This window comes from Montipora foliosa, chromosome 5 (assembly GCF_036669935.1).
Source record: "Montipora foliosa isolate CH-2021 chromosome 5, ASM3666993v2, whole genome shotgun sequence".
Taxonomy (NCBI): Eukaryota; Metazoa; Cnidaria; class Anthozoa; order Scleractinia; family Acroporidae; genus Montipora; species Montipora foliosa.
Window position 1 is genome coordinate 42,496,763 of NC_090873.1, and position 18,805 is coordinate 42,515,567.

Consider the following 18,805-nt stretch of genomic DNA (forward strand, 5'->3'; position numbering starts at 1 on the left):
GGAAAATCAAAAAACCTGCATAAAAACCCTATGAGGAGGGTCACAAACCACCTCACACTTAGCCTACTTATGGCAAAAACTAGCTAAGGATATACAATGTAAATGCTTTCCAACATTGGTGGAAGTCAACTGGTCCACTTACTCCACAAAAAAATATACCGTAACCATCAGCGCATGTAAAGCAGCAGTCACACGTTTAGTTTGAGAGCTCAAATTTTGGAAAAAAGTTTTTGCAATAAAAAAAAATGTTGATGATTCATGACAGAAAGCTTGACAAGCATTTTTCTGTTCAATGATCATACTGACAATTAGGCTGGCGATCACATTTATTGCTGCTATCATAACATAATGAACTGTACATGTATAAGTCAATCCTGTGCATAGACATTTTTTACACTTGTGTGTTCACCCATGTATGTATGTACATGTACCTCATCCACCTTCATGGGAACATTCACTACAAAGACATACATGTACAAGTCAATGGAGTATACAGTACACTGTATACTAAACCTTTGCGGCTCAGTTAATTAATTAATATCCACCACTAGCCACCTCCACTTTAGTGAATGGTACTTGTTTTTATATTCATTTCACTGAGTCAGAATAAACTGATACTGTACACTTGCATGCTCCACTGGAACTACTGACATTTATGCAGATCCCCCACTCACTCTCATACCGGTCTTGGCCTGAATTCATTCCTGTCTCATGTACATGTAAATACCCCCTAATTTTTTTGTCCCCACATTAAATAAATTTTACTCACCAATTCCAGTGTCTGCTTCCTTTGCGAGAGCTGATGTGCCAAGTTTTTCAAGACTCTCTGCTAGTGACAGTTGATTTGTCGAATAATCTGAAATCACAATTATAATAGTAAGTACTGTGCTAAAAGAGGCTGTTCATGGAGAGGGTTGTACTTCACATGAGAGCAGTGTATGAAATTTAAAGTGCGTCATCAATGCAAACATTTTCTGCTTATTTTTTGCCTTATCCTAAGCTTAGTAAATGTTTCTAGTTGACAAGATCTGCCTCTTCACATGCAGTTTCTGATGTCAAAATGTGCTTAAAAACTTAGCGAAACTAGCAGTCATGTGACTCAAAGCTCCTACATAAGATCATGCCACAAATTGCATTAAGATCCAACTACATGATTGTACTATTTAAGAAGAAGGCTACACGCAAACTTTATTAATTTTTGTTTTTCTCTTTCTTTCTCTCCTTTCTTCACCGCTTCTCTTTTTCTCTCTCTCTCTCACACACACACTTCTCTTTCATCCAGTTTGAGCACAACAGTTGCTGCTTTTCTTGAACTTTCTTCCATTTACTTTTAGGTGTTGCATACCAGTCACCCAGACTAAACAAAAGAAGAAGATTAAAGAACATACTCAGTCCTGCTGCATAAACATTTTTACTGGATTTCTTTAGTTTGCTAAGTATGTTGTAATCTTCATCAAGACTCTGAAACAAAATAGGTGACAACAATTAGAAAGCTTTTTGGGATCTGCACTATACAGAGATGTATCCAGAGTGCATCATTATGTCCTGGGACGCACTTGTTTTTCTGTTGGCACAGAGAATGTTGAACGAAGGCTCCAACAGAAAAAAACCGAACGTTCATGCAAATTACAAACGCCAGCAAAAACAGCGTCACATGACATGCAAAGTTATGTTTCGTGAAAATGCCCCTAGTAGATACTAGCATACAAGCTTTGGGGAGATTTGCAGAAACTGATGGCATGCGCTTGTCAAAGTTTCATTCTTGTTTGAAGAAAGGGGAAGGTGGGTTTCCTACAACATTTCAAGGGGTTGAAGTTTCAAGACTTTCATTAACGTCTTGCGAAATTCAAATTCCTCAAAGCAACTTTCATTTGCGTGCATTGTAAATTCAATAACATCAAAAGAATATTCTTTTGTGTGATCGGCATTCATTTTAGTGAACAATAAATTCAATAAAATTTTAAACCATGGCTAAAACAGTCAATAGCATCAATGAACAACCAATACAATTTTGTTGATAATCATTAGCGCTCTTATACAAACAATAGAGTGTTCTTTACATTCTTTTCGTAAAAATCTTTTTTCAAATAAAAACGTTACATAATCAGCATGAATTTGTAAACAAATGGAGTGAAGGTATTTTTTAGACAAGTTTTCTCACCACAAACCTGTATATAAACTGAAAAACGGCTTAAAACAATTTCTCGAATTCTTTGTGCTATACGGTTCATCTGTACATCTTTTTCTACTGTACTGTATACAAGTTAGATCACCGCATTTGCAATACCTTGCAAACAAGCCACAATCTCGGACAAAACTGTTGAGACAGTGACACAAATTCACCTCCATTTTGACACACCCCTACTTACTCCCCCCTTCCCACTCCCCTCCCCCCTCAGTCAATGTTGCTGAGTATTCTCATATGTTCTACAGTATATTTCCAACCAAGATAAGTCAACATTGAGTTTGGGGGGAGGGGAAAGGGCAGCTTTTATGTGGAACGTTTGGATAAGTTGCTGGAGTACCAAAAATTTTGCTTTCTCTTGACAGGTTTTGTCCGCGATTGTAGCTCCACTTTTTAATCGCAGTGAGAACTTGTTAGCAGCATTAAGCCACAAGTCTGTCTGAAACTTTCCCCTCTTTTACCACCACAATGTTCTGGCCACCTTACTGCTTACGTGACTCAAGAACACCAGTGGGCAATGAAGATTTGTACTCAGATATGGGGCTGCAAATCCAGCTTTGCATACAAAGTGGATTTTCGTTTATTTTGATTCCACACACTTTGCATGCAGCCAAGTGGTTTCCTCAGTCCAGCTATATGATCTTTATGCCTTTGTATCTGAAGATAATGAATGCTTCAGTAATTGACTTCTGAGTCGGCCAGCCGGTTAGCGTTTTTTTATCAATTTGTCAATTTCAAAATTCTACACCTGAAAATTAATTTAAACGACAAATAGGATCTTCACTTCGCTTCCATCCCTAAACTATGATCTTACTTGAAAATGTCCTTATCAGAGTATAATACAAGCTACGGTTCAAATCTTTGCTCATTTAAAAATGCTCGTCCATAAAAAGACACAGTCTTAGAGGCCTTAACCCTACAATCAAATCACCAACAACCACAATGAGCTAATAGTTGTTTGAGACGATCCACGATCCCAAATATAGTTGCCGTATGGAATATTTTCAAAGGAGCATCAGTAAAGTGTAATTGTTACAAAAAGGATTCAAACCAATTTATTCACAGACAAAACCTCCAGTCTTGTTTATACTAACGATAATTATTATTGATCAACGAATATCATTAGCCCAATAGACGAAAGCTTAATTAATTTCCCACAAAATTATTTCCTCCGCGCGCTTTATATATTCTTAAGCACCAAAATCCGAGTAATTTGAGCAACAGTCCTGCTAACTAACACTTTTTCCTTCTTAAGCGGCTTTTCTCTTCATAATAAATAGACATCGAGGCGATAGAAAACGAAAGTTTACACCTCTGGTAACGTACCTCCTCTAATGCTCCCACAGTATTGCGACAAGCGTTCATTGTTGACATGAAGTTCGACGTTGTAGGTGACGATACATCCTCTATGGCTTCGTTGAGGAAGCTCCTAACACTTATTCTGTCAGGCATAATTGCTCTCTTTGTTAATACTTGCAGATTTAGCTCTCATTTGGGGAACATTTTTATGACGAAGAAGTCCACAAAGATTGAAGTTTCCGGCGACTGATTGTGCAACTAGTACCCAGATCTCTCGATATGACACTCCTACCGATTACGTGACATGCAACCCTTGTATGGGAAAACAACACAGAAGAAGGTTTTCAAAGGACTATTTTTAGGCTTTTCTAAAGTCCATTACGATTGTGTTATTCGCTGCGTACTTTATTTGAGAAGATTACTAGCCCCGTAAAACAAAAACAGGAAGACACAATTTCATTTTTCAGCAAATGCGGATATGGATGGCACCGGGGATGGCATTATTGAAAAGACTTCCGAGTTTGTCATCGTAAAATTTCTCAAGAACTAAACTACATAAACAGTAAAAGCGTCAAAATATCGAATAGCTTGTTCAACAAAAAAAGTCTGAATTGACAGCTAGAATAGATAGTCAAGTCTTATAAGGAAAAATAACTCAATTTTCCATTTTTAGAGCCTCGACCGTATTTTATGGTCAAAAGTGGCGATTGTGGAAACTGGTGAACCTATTTCCAAATCTTTCTAAAACGGGAATTTGAAAAATTAGTTGTCTAAATATTCCCTAAAATTGCGTGACATGGTCCTGTTTGAAAAGAAACGGACACCTTGTTGGTAATCCCTCCCGAGAATACAAGCACGAGATTGGAACATGAACGGTGCTGTGATGTGATCATGTGTTGATGTTCCGCGGCAGATATAGCGACTCGCCCGTTACCACTAATAAGATTGTAAACCTCCCAAAACTGTTGATCATCATAGATCATCATACTCCCTTCCTGAACTGCATCTTCTGCTGGGGATCTTCCCCCTCGTGTATTTCATCCCGCCCCTTCTGCGGAGCCGTTGCCCCTCTCCCCTCCGTTACCCCTCCCCTCACCAACACAATTTTTGTTTTGAAATTCCGCTCGCAGCCCATATGTCCATTCGGTTTGTATGTCGTTTAAACTCCAACAGTGACTTAGTTGTAACAAAATAAGAGTTTTTTTTCCTGTGCAATAGCCGAATATATACTTAATCTTTGAAACGGTCAATATCTAAAAATACACAAGCTAATCTTGCCAATGACCTTCCAGCGTGAATCTGATCCTCCTATATGTTGTAAGGGTCTGATTTAGTCAGTTGTTTAGAAGATTTTATGAAGCCGAATATCGAAGAATATGACAGCCCCTCGCATTGGCAATATGTGAATCATGGCTTGCCACCGTGAAGGAGTAAACAGAATACTGAGAGGAAATGGATATTTGTCATTAACGAGGTATATTGGCTTGGTATTTAGCAAGGCTCTCTGCTCTAAAACATTTAATTTAGTCGTTGTGAAATAAAAAATATCGTTGGAGTGGCAATAGTCTCCTAAAGCATGATCTGTTTTCAGAACTCATTAATTGCGCCCCAAAATATGTCAGAGCGCGTGATCTTCATGACGGACTAACACTGTTTTTCGCATATCGTCAATAACGTTTCTTGCTGGTGGCAATATTGTATTGATCATCTGCAAATTTGTTACCGATTCATGATCCTTTGGAAATAATTCCATCCAATTCGCACACAAAACAATCAAGAAAACCGATCTCCTCTTCTGCAGATAAAGTGTAAGGGTTTTTTTTTTACGTGAAAATTGACCATTTTAAAATCTGGCTCTAAAACCATCTGTAAAATTAGTGCGTAGAACTAATTAGTACGAAAAGAAGCACTAAAGCCATTGGTTCAAAAACCTAATCTGATCTGGACTATGTCACGTTATTTTAGGGTGTTTAGGGGAAATCTTTAGTTTTTCACGAGTTTAAAATTTGAAAAGGGTAATGTGGAATTCCTTTATATTACCAAATGGTCTGGATAGCACAAGTGTTGCTAATATTTTAAAAAATGCAACCACACTTTTGAGTTTAGGAACATGTTTCGATGTTTCAAGCATCATCATCAGAGTTCGAGTTTCAACCGCTCAATATGGAAGCTCTCCTTAATTTTGAGTTGAAAGAAAGAGGTAGCATTATCAATAATTTCAAAGCAAGAAACATAGCAATTATCCTGACAACTTTTAGAAAAACTAAGATGCTTGAAAATATGAGACTTTTTATCACGGAAAAGGTGCTCATTTAAGTGTGTAGAAATGCCTACACACGTGTAAACGAGCACCTTTTCCGGCCTCTTAGTTTTTCTAAAAATTGTCAGGATAATTGTGATGTTTCTTTCTTCAAAATTATTGATAATGCTACCTCTTTCTATCAACTCAAAATCAAGGAAAGCTTCCATATTAAGCGATATATTATTATATAATTTGATCATCGGACGTACCGCGAAAAGCGTAACAAAATCATTGAATATTTCCGTTCACCATAGATGGTAGTAGATTCCTGAAAATTCCTACAGATTCCCGCAATGATGTCATATTTTTCCTGCAAGGGTAAACACGTCGTTACCAAGGTAGTTCTCCGAACAATGGCGGAAAGCGAGGAAAGTTTGTCTCAGATGATTGACGTTTTAGAGGTGAATTGGAGAAATAATCGAACTAACTAGACAATTTAAGCAATTGTTTCTTTATAGACACCTGAAGAATTCAGGTGACTTTAATCGCCCTGGATTCGAACCCAGTGCTCTTATTAGTCTGTCTTATCAACTGAGCTATGAAGACACTCAGTTGAGAGTCGGTCAATTTGTTGGCCTGAATATTTGTGAAGCGTCTGATACTTGTCCTTCTGCTGTTGTCAATAGTTAGAACCAGGCTTAATATTTTAGGTCCTATTTTATTCCTTGTATTTATTAATGATCTTCCCGAAGCATTGCAGCACTGTGTCGCTGATATATATGCTGACGACACTACAATCAGCCACTCTGCTCACTATCAGGCGGCCCCCAATGCTGTCTCTGAGGGCCTACAGGAGGACATTGTTAAAGTCTTAAATTGGTCATCAAGAAATAAAGTGTTGTTAAATGAGTCCAAAAAAAGTCGATGCTTGTTACAGGGAAACGTTTGGTGAAGAAGATAGAACGTTCCACCCTTCAACTACGCTTGAAGTCTTCTGAACTTAATCAAGTACACTCACACAAACTGCTCGGGGTGACAATTGACAGTCAGCTCTCCTTTGACCAGCATGTGGATGACCTATGCAAGAGGTTAGCACAGAGAATCGCTGTGTTGCAGAAAATTAGACGCTCACTGCCTCTCGGTCAAAGGAAATCTTATTATAACGCAATGATTAAGCAGACAATGCTGTATGCCTCAACCGTGTGGACATCCTGCTCTGTACAAAAAATTAAGAAAGTGTTCAGGCTACAGAAACGCGCAGCCCGTGTAATACTGGGTGCTGACACAAAAGCGAACAGTGTGAATTTTTTTGAACAATTAGGTTGGGTTCCACTTTATCATGAAGCGAGAATAAATAAGTCTGTATTGGTGTACAAACGGATTTTTGGGGAGTGCCCATCTTATCTCACCCAGATGCTTGTTAGAAATGTAGACGTGAATGGAAGATCGAGCAGGCATGGTCATCTAAACCTTATCTGCCCCCGATTCAATCGGCAGACCGAGGGCGGAAGGTCTTTCTATCGACTAGCCGCCTATGGAATACGGTATGTTGCCTGCCCATATTAAAAGCCAGTCTACTCTTACAAGCTTTAAAAAATTAATTTTTAAACATTTTATGAACAGTTATAAGGAATTGGACCATTTTATCATCTAATTTTCAATTTTCCTGTTCTAAATGTTGGTCTTGACCCAATGTATCTCATATTTTTCATATTTTTTACCTTTCATGTTGTCATTGCATGTTTTTAACCTTCTTATTTTTAATTTTTAATATATTTTTTTTCTGTATATATTTATAAGAGGGCCACTAGTTTTTCAGTGATTACTGTTGTTATATGTATTATCCTGCGGCCCCGCGTGGATTCGTGAAAATTCCTACAAGCGCGTGTATTCCTGCAAATTCCAACAAGCGCCATAATCGTTCATTATTCGTGAGAGCTGAGGGAAGAAGGGGGGAGGAGGGGGAGAGAACAAACATGCAAAATACTTAATACTTCCATTGATCATGATGATGAGTTAAAACATGATTTACCCTATTCTAATTACACAGTTCGCCAATCAAATGTCTTTACGTAAAAGACGACACGAATGCTGAGTGGAATGATCCCATCACCTGCGATTGTACTGACGGTGTGGATGTTTATTTTAAAAAATATATTATGAAAGGAGGGAGGACACTGACACTTAAGGACCCTTAATCTTCCCACAATGACACCACCAGACTTGTTTTTCCCTTATTAGCGAGCTAAAACAGGACGGCTGGAAGACTCAGGACGGCAGAATGGCGAAAAAATGTCGCGCGAGACTGTGCATTCCTAATCTTACGCGACATTTTTTCGTCATTCTGCCGTCATGAGTCTTCCAGCTGTCCTGTTGCGTAAGCTCACTACTTATTCTTTTGTTGTTCGAGCAAAACTCAGGGGCACGCAACGAGAATATAGTTCAAAACCACTTAAACATAGCATTGTTAAACGTATTTTAGTATTTAAACGACAGATATAGGCATATTTTTATCCCCTAAAATTTTTTCATCTGTTCGGATTCCCTAGCTGAAAGTCTAGTGATGCGAAAATTATATGGATCAAAACTTACCTTTTCGAAAATTTCAGCCAGGGAAATGGCTCCCGAAAATTCTAGGTGACCTTTTTAGGGTAAAAATCCGTTAAAAATGGGCAATTATGCCATGTTTTAGATGTTCGAAAATCCTAGGACGGGCAGGCAAGCAAGGAATTTTACAACAAATGTTCCGAAAAGTCTAGATCTCAAATCGTCTTCCGAACAGATATTTTCCGACAATTGACGTTGGGTGCCCCTGAAAACTGAGAAGGAAAGTACTACAATTGTCGCACCAACACAACATTACAAAGCACCCTCGCGTTTGCATTCCGTGCAACAAATATTTTCTGTGGTTTAAATTCTTTTCATTCTCTTTTATTTGCGGTGCAAAACTAATCCTCTATTGAATCTATATTTACGCTGCAACACAAAAGTGACAGGAAGTAGTGTGTACCACAGAAGAAATAGCTTTTTTCTCTCAACTCCACCCAGTTCCGGTCTTTGAAACCAAGTTAGTGGAACACCGATTCGCGTTTCTTGGTCGAGAAAATATCTTAATATCCAAAAAAGCCATACCTTGATCCCATTTATAAGTTTGCAAAGGCAACAAGTGCGTAATCAACCTCGTTCCCTGGGAACGAAGTTGGTGCGTAACAAATGCAAAGATTCATGCTGAGAGGATATGGAGGAATTTAGTACATCTGCAAATGGTTACTATGTTCAAGTGTTGTGAGCAATGGGTACCGTCTCAGCCCCAGCCTTGTTGAAAGCGACCTTCATTTTCTGTACTGAGCACGCGCGTTACGTTTAAGAACGAAAATGTTCGAAATGAGCGTGCTCAGAAGTGAGATCTCGTACTCTCAGTCGTCCTCGAACTCCAATCTGAAGGGCGCTGAAAACCCTTGGGGAACGCTAACCGAGCGCGAAGCGCGAGAGGCAGGGAAAAACTGAAGGCGCCCGCATGGCCGAAAACGTGGAAACAATGTTACGGAAGCAAATGTTTCCCCGTTTGCGGCCCTAGGAAACATTTCTTTGCGGGAGCAAAATTTGCTTCCCGGGAAGCAAAAATTGTTTGTGAATTTGCTCAGCAACATCTTGTTTCCTCAGCAAATGTTTCCTCGTTTGCGCGCTGAGGAAACATTTCGTGAAACAAGGTTTCCTCGTTTGCGGTCGCCTTTATTTTTTTCTTCTCCTCGTCTCTCGCTCCGCGATCGCCGCTCGCGCTTCGCGCTCGGCTAAATTAGACAATATTAAAAATACCATAATACCCTGTTTGTGCCTCCCAAACTTTAGCTAAAGCGTTGTTTCCAGTTTCTCTTGGGACCATTATGAGTCCCAAAAGAAAATAAAAACAATGCTTATGCTAAATTTTGGAGGGACAAACAAAGAGTATTACGGTATTTTTGATGTTGGCTGACAAGCACCTGTTATGCAGTCTATTCGAAGAGAGTAGAGCAGGAAGTCTTATCTACTGGACTACTGTAATCGGTGCTCGCTGCTGTTGTGCGACCTTGCTTACACCTTCTGCATTTTGCACTCAAGTTTGCCAAAAACGAGAATTAAGACAAGGCAAATAAAAACTCACTTTTCTCAACCTTTATTCACAACAATTAACCATGACTGCAGCAAAGAAAATGTTGGATTCTTCTCCCACTGTTAAGTTTTTACGCTCAGAGCCCTAGACTGTCTCCCGACAGTGTTCAGCATATAATACGGGGGCGAAACTCGGTATAACAAAACATGCTCTCTGTAATCTGTAAACACACACAAAAAACACGTCTCCGGCAAACTTTTCGCAAGATAATTTCAAAATCAGCAAAAAATGTAAGATAAAATTTCAAAATTATACTCGACAATGAGAAGTTCCTCTTGCAAAAGCTCCACACGTTTGCTTCACACGATCGTGGATGAAAGAAGAGGCACCTTCGTTGTCCGAAATCTAGCGAAAATTTTGCAAGGTTAAAATTAAGCTTATAAAATCTGAAATACTCTTTGCTAGCTTTTCGTCTTCAAAGTCATGAGAAAGCTGCATATATGTACATAAATTAAATAATTGTTTGAATTAAAATGCGACACGCTCAAACAAAAAATGATGGAGTATCATCTGACGCGAGATCGGGTACCGTCTGGTCTGCTAGTTTTTGATCTATTTTACACGGGCTGGTGATATGAAAACTTGAGACAAACCAGGGATGCTCGAGAATTTCTCGCGCGGAGAGTCTTTCCGTCGGTTCACGTCGCATCATTGAGCGAATGAGGCACTTCGCTTTGGAAGAAATAGTGTCTGGTATCGTAAAATGGCCGCGCCTTATCTTGGTGAAAAGAACACTGGGCTCCGTATCGTGAAACGGGTATCGACCTACTAGCATGGTGTACAGCATGACACCAAGGCTCCAAACGTCCGCCGCTTTGCCGGAATACCCACCACTGGCTTGCAAGATCTCCGGGCTAACATACGCAGGGCAGCCGTGTTTGTCTTCAAGCGTATCATCTGGACCGTCGAGAAGGAAAGCGTCTTCCAAGCCTTCGAGTTTAACACTTGTTCTGAAATTTAAGAAATGATGGTTAAAAGACGGGTAAAGGACAGTCGGTTACCGAGAGCAGTCCGAAAACTCCTCTTCGCGAATCCCTCATTCCAAGTATTTCTAAAACTTGTTTCTACGAGATTGAAGTCAAAGAAATACTTTACATTACGCTGCTGACCTATCAAATGTCTCGAATTACTAGAAATCAGGCGCAAAAACAACATAAGCCACACTAAAAGGACTGTAATTCGGAAACCCAATCGCCTTTTATGTCCTAAAATCTTTCAAGTACATTCCTCCGCCTTTCTTAACTGGAAACAACCCCAGAAGCAAAAATCTGAGGATATGTGGGGACACAAGCACATGACCGTGGAAAAAAATGCTATCCGCTTACTTATTTTTACATGAGCTCGGATTCCTTTGTTCTTTTCGGGGGGAATATATTACATAAGCCCCAAATCAACTGTCTGAAAAGCCGGGTGCGGCTTTGATTGTTTGAAGGGAAGAGCGGGGCTAATGCATAGCTAATTTAAATGCGAGGGGATTGTGTGTTAATATGCAAGGGGGATAAGTGAATTTTCCCCCTCCATATTAATACATAATCCCCTCGCATTTAAATTAGCTTTTCATGAAGAACAAATTTACAAATGTTTTTTTGGAAATATTAAATACGACTCGACAATTTCTAAAATTGAACTGAGCAGTGTTTTCTTTTGGAGCACGTTCGCGGATTTTCTTAGTCGGTGGTTCATCGCTTTCCACTGAGGCCCCCGAAAAATCGGTTACAGTAGTGATCCCTCGGCCGGAATCTTCTTTATCTGTAAAAAGGTCGGTCAAAAGATCCTCGGTGCGTAAATTGAAATTGTCAACTGCTTTCTCGTTGTCTGCACCCGCAAATAAAGATTCAAAGTTGTTTCCCGAAAGCTCAATTGAGGTGCTGCCACTAAAACTACTTTGAGTAATAAACAGTTCTGACTCTGAATCGCTCAACATGGCTAGCCTGTTCCTAGTAGCATTCACTAAGAAACAGACGAACCACTAATTCGAAATGCGACTTTAAAAAACTAACATAATTAAAAAGCCGAGAAACATGTGAATCCCATCAGTGCCAGCATGGAGTGTTGAAAAACAAAATAAAGATGAACAATAGAGGCATTTTTCTTCAGTGTATTTTGCACCCTTGAGGAATCCTCGCCAATGTAAAAATAAGCCGTTCATCTGCCTTCAGCTTGTGGTTATGTGATTTATTCCCCTTGTGCGTTTCCCTCGGGCTGCGCCCTCGAGTAACGCACGCGGGGAATAAATAACATAACCCCTCGCTTCAGGCCGAGCCTCTTACTTGAATGAAATTTAGAAATATCATCGCTGTTCGAATCGCATTAAGTCTGAGAATTTTAATGCTAGCAGTTGCTTATCTAAATGCGATAATCTTCCTCTCTTTCATTATTTTCATGTTCATTTCGTTGCCCAAATACACTGAATTTGATATATTCTTTTAAAAAAAACCATGTTTACTTCATTCCTAAGGAATTACTTGCTAGAAACTTTCTCCACACTTAACACGAAGAACGGTTTGGAGGTTTGGACTTATCCAAAAGTTTTCTTGAACGCCGGAAGCGAAGTTGTATTCACATCAAGCTTTCGCTGAGAGATTCGCGTCACGTTTCCAGCGAAAAGGCCAACTGAAACTTGGGTTATGTCAGCTCATTTCTTGCCTCAGGTATCGAGAAACTAATCAAGGTGCGAGGCAGGCTAGAATAAGGCAATCTTCACGCATTTGTGACAACGATAAGTAGCCTGCCATTTCCAGTTCACAAAAAACGCGATACAAAATCTGTCTATAGTCGTTGCCACTTCCCACGCGCGGAAACGAAGGGGCGCAGAAAAAAACAAATATCACCTCGCGCCTAAGAAAGAAATTTGCGGTTAGTTCAGAGAAGAAAGTTTGGCCGAAGTGTCCATGAAATGACTTATTAGCTGCGATGGGGGCAGAGAAGGCCGAAGAGACAAAAAATTACCATTGTGTCATATCGTTGTCGACAATTCTACCTTTGTGATGCTTTCATAGGACGGCAAAACAATTTATGAAAAAAAGATTTCCAACGACTGGTTTAGAGGCATTCTCGTCTCCACATGTAAGTTCCTTAGTGCGAGCTTTATTGAATTGCGATGACATCTAGCTTTTAACGAGTGTATAAGGCGCGCTGCACTTGCACAGGCATGCATTTTAAAACGGAAAATGCGAGATTCGCTGCGGAAGGCATTTCAATGTATTTCTTCACCGTCTTCAACAAAACAGCGTAAAAATGGACGTTTTGAAGAAAACGCGAGCATACAACGGTCAATCTATCATCCTCATTATTTACTTCAACTGCGTTTCCACAAAATCAGTTGAGACCAACTGGATGGTGTCGTTGTCTGCTATTTAAATCTCTCCTGCGTGGGCAAGATAAGCCTACGAAACGGGAGCTTGTCTTTGAGCGTTCAATTTAAGGCGTCTCGAAAGTTCGATTGGGCAATTAAAGCTAAAAGCATAGAGACAACAAGGGGAGGGAATCAAACAAAGAAAGAGTCGAGCACGACAGTGGGCCACGGCGACCCACGTGCATACGTCGGTCCTGTTGGAGAACTAAACCCACCCGAAACTAAGGAAGGTCGAGATGATCTTTTGAAGAAACCGAACGTATTTTCACATTTCTCTGCCACACTTCTGCTTCTATTTAACTTCTCATCGTTACCACTGTGACTGGTTCGCGGTTTTTCGACGGACCCTGAGAAACAAAAAGCGCAAAAAGGGCGACACAAAGGCCGAAACCGGAACGTACCGTAACAAATGGGAACATATGGAGGCCAGTCGTTCATTAAGGATTATTGATTGGCATTCGTGAAATTCAACGAGCACTTTTACGTGAAACACATCCGAAAAGTGCTGCTCAGTTTGTTACTTTATGGACATGCCTTGGGTAGGGCCACGTGTTTCGCCGTAAAAGCACGTGCAATGTTCGTTTCATTCAAATGAATGGCATTCAGTGTTGCTTAAAGAAAATGCGACCACTTTTAACTGTTCAAAGCTGTCAACAATAACACAACCTAACAATTTCGGTGTAAAAGATCCATCTCAATTTCATTGTCCACTAAAGGCCATAATGTCCTTACACTGAGTACATGTAGAAAACAAAGCCATTCTCATATTTGTTTTCATCGCTTTTACAGCCTCAAAAAAATGCGAGTTGGTCATGTTTATGGAAAAGCTCAGTAAGTGAAGCAAAGTCAATGGAAAAAATGAATTTGAATATCTAGCCAAATGGATTCCTTGGGCAGGGATTTGAGCCTAAGACAACCTTTGTTTTTGTTGTCTTTCAATCCTGGATGAAAATTTCAGATCAAATTTTAACATCTGCTCCACATGTTGAACCAGGTTTAGGTTATCTTGACAAACGTTTATTACTCCGCTCGATACGGAAGAATAAACAAATCTCGTACATTACAATTTAGCTACGCAAAAACGAAGATAAAAATGGGAAATTACTTCAAGCTACTCGAAGAAACCTAATGTTACATGTACATCTAGCAAACACCGACTAAAGTGGAATCAATTGAAAAAAGAATGGACGCTTTCAGTTTGAAAGCATAATTTTCGGCTTTGTTTTCCAGCTATACGGAAATTTGAAGCTTTTTGGAACAGCTGTATTTCAAATCCACTTTCCTGTTATCATTTTCCGGCCATTGGACAGAGTTAAATGAGGCCAATTATCACAAAAGTCAACAGAAAAAATCTCAAAGAAACGGAAGAAATAAAAAAAAAATTAAAAATGTAACAGCTCGGATAAATCAAAGTGACAGATTTTGTAGGTAAAACAGCCTCAAGTTCTCCAGGACATACATTCTACACTGTAAATAAAAATCAATATTCTCAAATTGCCCGTTTTAGAAAGCATTTGATTTAGCAATGGGCAAATCTTTACTCCTTCTAATGAAGTATTTACCATACAAAACAGAATTAAACATTTTGAATGTTGAAGGGTAAGTATCTTCCAACGTGCCGACTTTTGCCGAAATTTGCGCTTTGCGACTTGTCAATTCCCTTCTCGGCTACAATTCAAAGAAATAAAACGGGATCGATGATCTTTTGAAAACTCTGAGACAAAGTGCAATAAACCGGACACGCCATACGTTTTAAAGATAAAAGAGTGCGATTTCATTGTTTGCTACAAGAAATGCGCTGTTCTCCAAATTAACGGCCAAGCACAATGAAGCCGTGGAGAATCCACGTGGCTACACCGGCTTGACAAACTTGCAACGTTTTGCCACGTGGGACATGACTTCATCTAGCAAAGACTCAAACCTACCACACATCGTCCCATCGAAAACTGAAATTGGCCTGTGGATTTTGACACATTCCTTGTGAACTCAAATGAAACTAATTGCATTTCCTTCTCAGGATAAGCCCATATGTTTCGGTAAGCTACTAAAATGAAGATTAAAATTTCGCGCCAAAGACATAGGCCATTTCCGGGAACGGACAAGAAAAGATTGCGGGGGGATTCATTGATGAGTAAATTTTTATCAAATATCGGAAGGGGCAAGAACGGTTATTTTAGATTTAACCCACAAAAAAACCACAGAAAACACGGAGCGTCAGCACATAAGACAAAAACTCAAATGAAGAACAATATTAGCATGGCAGAAAGAACGGCCTACACAAAATTATCATAATTTCCACGTTGCCTCTCTGCTTTCGATTTCAGTTTTCGACAGTTTTCCCAAATTGATGCCTTTTTCTTCTATTATTTGTTGCTTAAGTTATGGATTCTGGAACACAGAGGATTTTGAACATTCCTTCTGCAGGTGCCTACTGAACGATTGAACCGGAAATCAACTAAAACACGAGAACAAGGTTTTGTTATTGTCATGACAAAAAATTCAAGCGAGCTTTCAGCTCAATTTGTCACGGTCATGTTTAACTTCATCCCCTGAGGAAGACGAAGTTGTCTTCATAGGCCGGGAAAGAACAAAATCTAAAATTTAGGCGTCCGTAGCTAAGAGATTCCCCACCACAACAAATGTGTGACTACCCGTTCACAAGCCACGCTACGAAACTCACACAATTTACGCCACGAGGAGACAACTGAACAATACTGAATAGATTTTGCTAAAACCGCATGGAAATAACACAAGGAACTGTGCGATATACATATATAAATGTCTGAATTTCTAGTATGTTGCAGAAAAAAAAAACATGCTTACCTCTCCGAGTTTTGAAACACAAATTTCCTCAGTTTGAGATCGCGTAAGACAACACCCGATTCGTGACAATGTGCAACAGAAGTGACGATCTGATAAAACAGTTTGCTCGCTTCCTCCTCTTTTAATCTACGCTTCGTTCGAACGTACGAATGTAAATCCCCAAAGGATCTTTCAAAACATACATAGGCGTATGAGTCACTGACCAAGATTTCAATAATCTTATTGATACCATCGTGAGGTGGCAGATGAAACATAGGAGCAAGAGTTTCCCGAAATTTGTTCACGTCTATTATCTTGCAAGCAAGTTCTGTTCTCGCTTCGGTATCTACCGCTTTGTAAAGTGAACTTCCACCCGGTCTTTCCAATAAAAGGTATTTTCCAACCTTGCATATTTGTGGTAAATCATTTGTTCGCTTCGTTGCTTGATGCGTTATAGTCAAGTTTGGTAATGGCGTAGATTCAATATTTGTTTTGGATGCATTGCGCTGATAAGGATGGTAACGAATCGACGAAGAGTTCATTGAAACCAACGAAATTTCGTTATAGACGAAATTGCTTCCTCGTACAATGAACCAAGAGATATCGAGGCAACCAAACCAGCAAAATACGTCCGTGAAAGTGTTAACGTGTATTCCGTTTCTGCCAAGTAAGATCTATGACGTTGCACTAAAGTGGCGATGCGATGGCGTAAGTCAGCTGACAAAGCGAGAAAAATTTCGAAAGAAATCCCTTCGTATCGCTCCAATTCTACCGTCAAAGAACGATTCAGTCACGGGAAGGCCCCACTGGCCTTCCTCTTAACAAGCAAGGCAGAAGACGAGTGCCATTATGGTGCAATACTCAACTAAATTTGACGGTTTCGCTTCACACGAAGATTTAGATATGGAAGCACATCGATCCTATCTGACGCAATGAAGGGTTCAGTGTTGCGAGGTCCGCGCAGACCCACCTGTCCATATTTGGAAATATTTCGTCACCAGTCAGGTCATCTGATGTAATACGGGGTATCTGATTGGTTGAAATCTACAGCGCTTCTGTTTGATTAGAAACGACAGTCTTCCGGTCCATTCACTCGCTTCCTTCAAAAATTTGCATATTCGTGCGGCAACGCATTTTATACAAAACACATCAGGTGGTCAATAAATTGTATGATTAACCTGAAAAAGGCGAGCCGAAAAAAGAATCTTACGAACGATTCTTAAGGAGGACTTAGTAACACATTTATTATGTTAAGATTTTTACGCATCATCTGATTCACTCCTGTATGACTCAGCCAGTCACAGGATTCGTGCGTGAGCAAAGAAAATTTTTGTCATGACGAGTCACATCTTCGACGTGTTTAGGTCGGAAGTCACAGAACAATATAGCAAAATGAATAATCAGAATAAAGAGCCCACAGGATTTCACAAGTTAGACTTTTAATCCTCGTTTTCTTAAAATGAAAATCCTTTCGCATTTAAACCTTTCATCATCTCAAAAGCGACCATGTCAGCAAATCGTGACCAAAAGTTATGCAATATCTTTGTCCATTTTCTAGATTTTTCTCCCGAAAAAAGCAATAAAAACGAAAGGCATTTACACAAACATAGTTTTTGAAATCTTCATTTCAATGATTAACAGCTGTTGGCTTCCCTTTTACTTGATATCATCGAGTATTGTTGAAGATCGTCCGTTGCATTCATAGACTGGTAGTTTTCGATTGTGAACTCCCAGTGTTGCCAAGGCAACTGTCACAAATATACGCAATGTCTACCTCATTCGGTTTGCTCTAACGCGTACCCGAAGGAATTTATTTATCTTTTAACTTTTTCAGCTTCCAAGCGATATTGAAATTGTGGATATCACTTTGCTTTATGAGCCAAAAAGGACGACTTGCTGATTGCAAAGTGGCTCGAGGACTTTCGGTTCTCGAAACCTCACGAGATATATAAGTTTAATTTTTAACAAAGCGAATCTGCATAGTCGACTGTTCTTGCTTTTGGCTGCCTTTTCCGTGAAAAGCGACGGAATACTTTTTCTTCAAACTCTTCTATCAGTGGCTTACTATTGAAACAACTGTCCGAAAGGCACCATGATGTTCTCACGAAATAGAACTGAACGATTTTTTTTAAATTGAAAGTTAAAAAAACAGCAGATAGATCTAAAAAGGAGCTTTATTATAGAACTCTCAGTTCCGATGAGCTTAATTAACATCGGTGCTGGCCGGGCTTTGCTGTTCGTGTGGTGTGGGTGTTACTGAAACACGAAAACGACGGAAATGCAATGTTATTGAGTCATCAAATGGAGGTGGCGTGGTACAATGATTAACGCTGATTTCCGTGGCGATTTCATTTATTTATTTACTGATTGAGTATGAATACATACATGGTGAAATTAACAATAGGACATAGGTCCCCTTCGAGGTTAACCACCAGGATACACCACAGAAGACAGACCACCACACCGGGAACTACACTGACGCCCTATACTCTTTACGACAAGTGTGCGGGTTCTTTTACGTCCCACAGGATTGTGAACATCGAAGGGTTGTGAGACGGGACCTCCGGCTTATCGTCCTTATCCGAGAAGAATAGAGAATCTAAACATTTGCAGATGTAATTACAAAGGCAGAACTTTCTCCTCAGTTGTTTAAAGACCCTGAGTGTTGGTCTGGCCGGAGTTGAACTCACGACCTCCCGCGTAACAGCCCGGTGCTCAACCAACTGAGCACCGGTGCGCGGTTTCACTAGAAGCAGCCCAAGCACAAGAAAT

The 18,805-nt window shown here is 39.8% G+C and overlaps 2 protein-coding genes across 2 annotated transcripts in view; both read right to left on the reverse strand.

Annotated features, from left to right (window-relative positions):
* LOC138004254 (arf-GAP with SH3 domain, ANK repeat and PH domain-containing protein 2-like) overlaps positions 1-3,751 on the reverse strand; it is a 33,320-nt gene extending 29,569 nt beyond the window's left edge. Inside the window, exons 1-3 of the mRNA XM_068850729.1 lie at positions 3,512-3,751; positions 1,389-1,461; positions 770-856 (exon numbers count right to left, since the gene is read on the reverse strand). Of these exons, the coding sequence (XP_068706830.1) occupies positions 770-856; positions 1,389-1,461; positions 3,512-3,637 (286 nt within the window). The 5' untranslated portion in view covers positions 3,638-3,751. The remainder of the gene's footprint in view (positions 1-769; positions 857-1,388; positions 1,462-3,511) is intronic.
* A 6,112-nt stretch (positions 3,752-9,863) lies between these two features.
* On the reverse strand, positions 9,864-17,281 carry LOC138004260 (tribbles homolog 2-like). Its single transcript, XM_068850735.1, has 2 exons — positions 16,055-17,281; positions 9,864-10,826 (listed from the first exon to the last, which is right to left on the reverse strand). The coding sequence occupies exons 1-2, from the start codon at positions 16,573-16,575 to the stop codon at positions 10,361-10,363; spliced, it is 987 nt and encodes a 328-aa protein (XP_068706836.1). The 5' UTR covers positions 16,576-17,281; the 3' UTR covers positions 9,864-10,360.
* Positions 17,282-18,805: the final 1,524 nt, after the last annotated feature.

Coding starts and splice junctions, on each gene's coding strand:
- LOC138004260 (XM_068850735.1), bottom strand. CDS start 16,575: ATGAACTCTTCGTCGATTCGTTACCATCCTTATCAGCGCAATGCATCC. Junction 10,827..16,054: donor GTGTTTCAAAACTCGGAGAG/GTAAGCATGTTT, acceptor CTTAAATTTCAG/AACAAGTGTTAAACTCGAAG.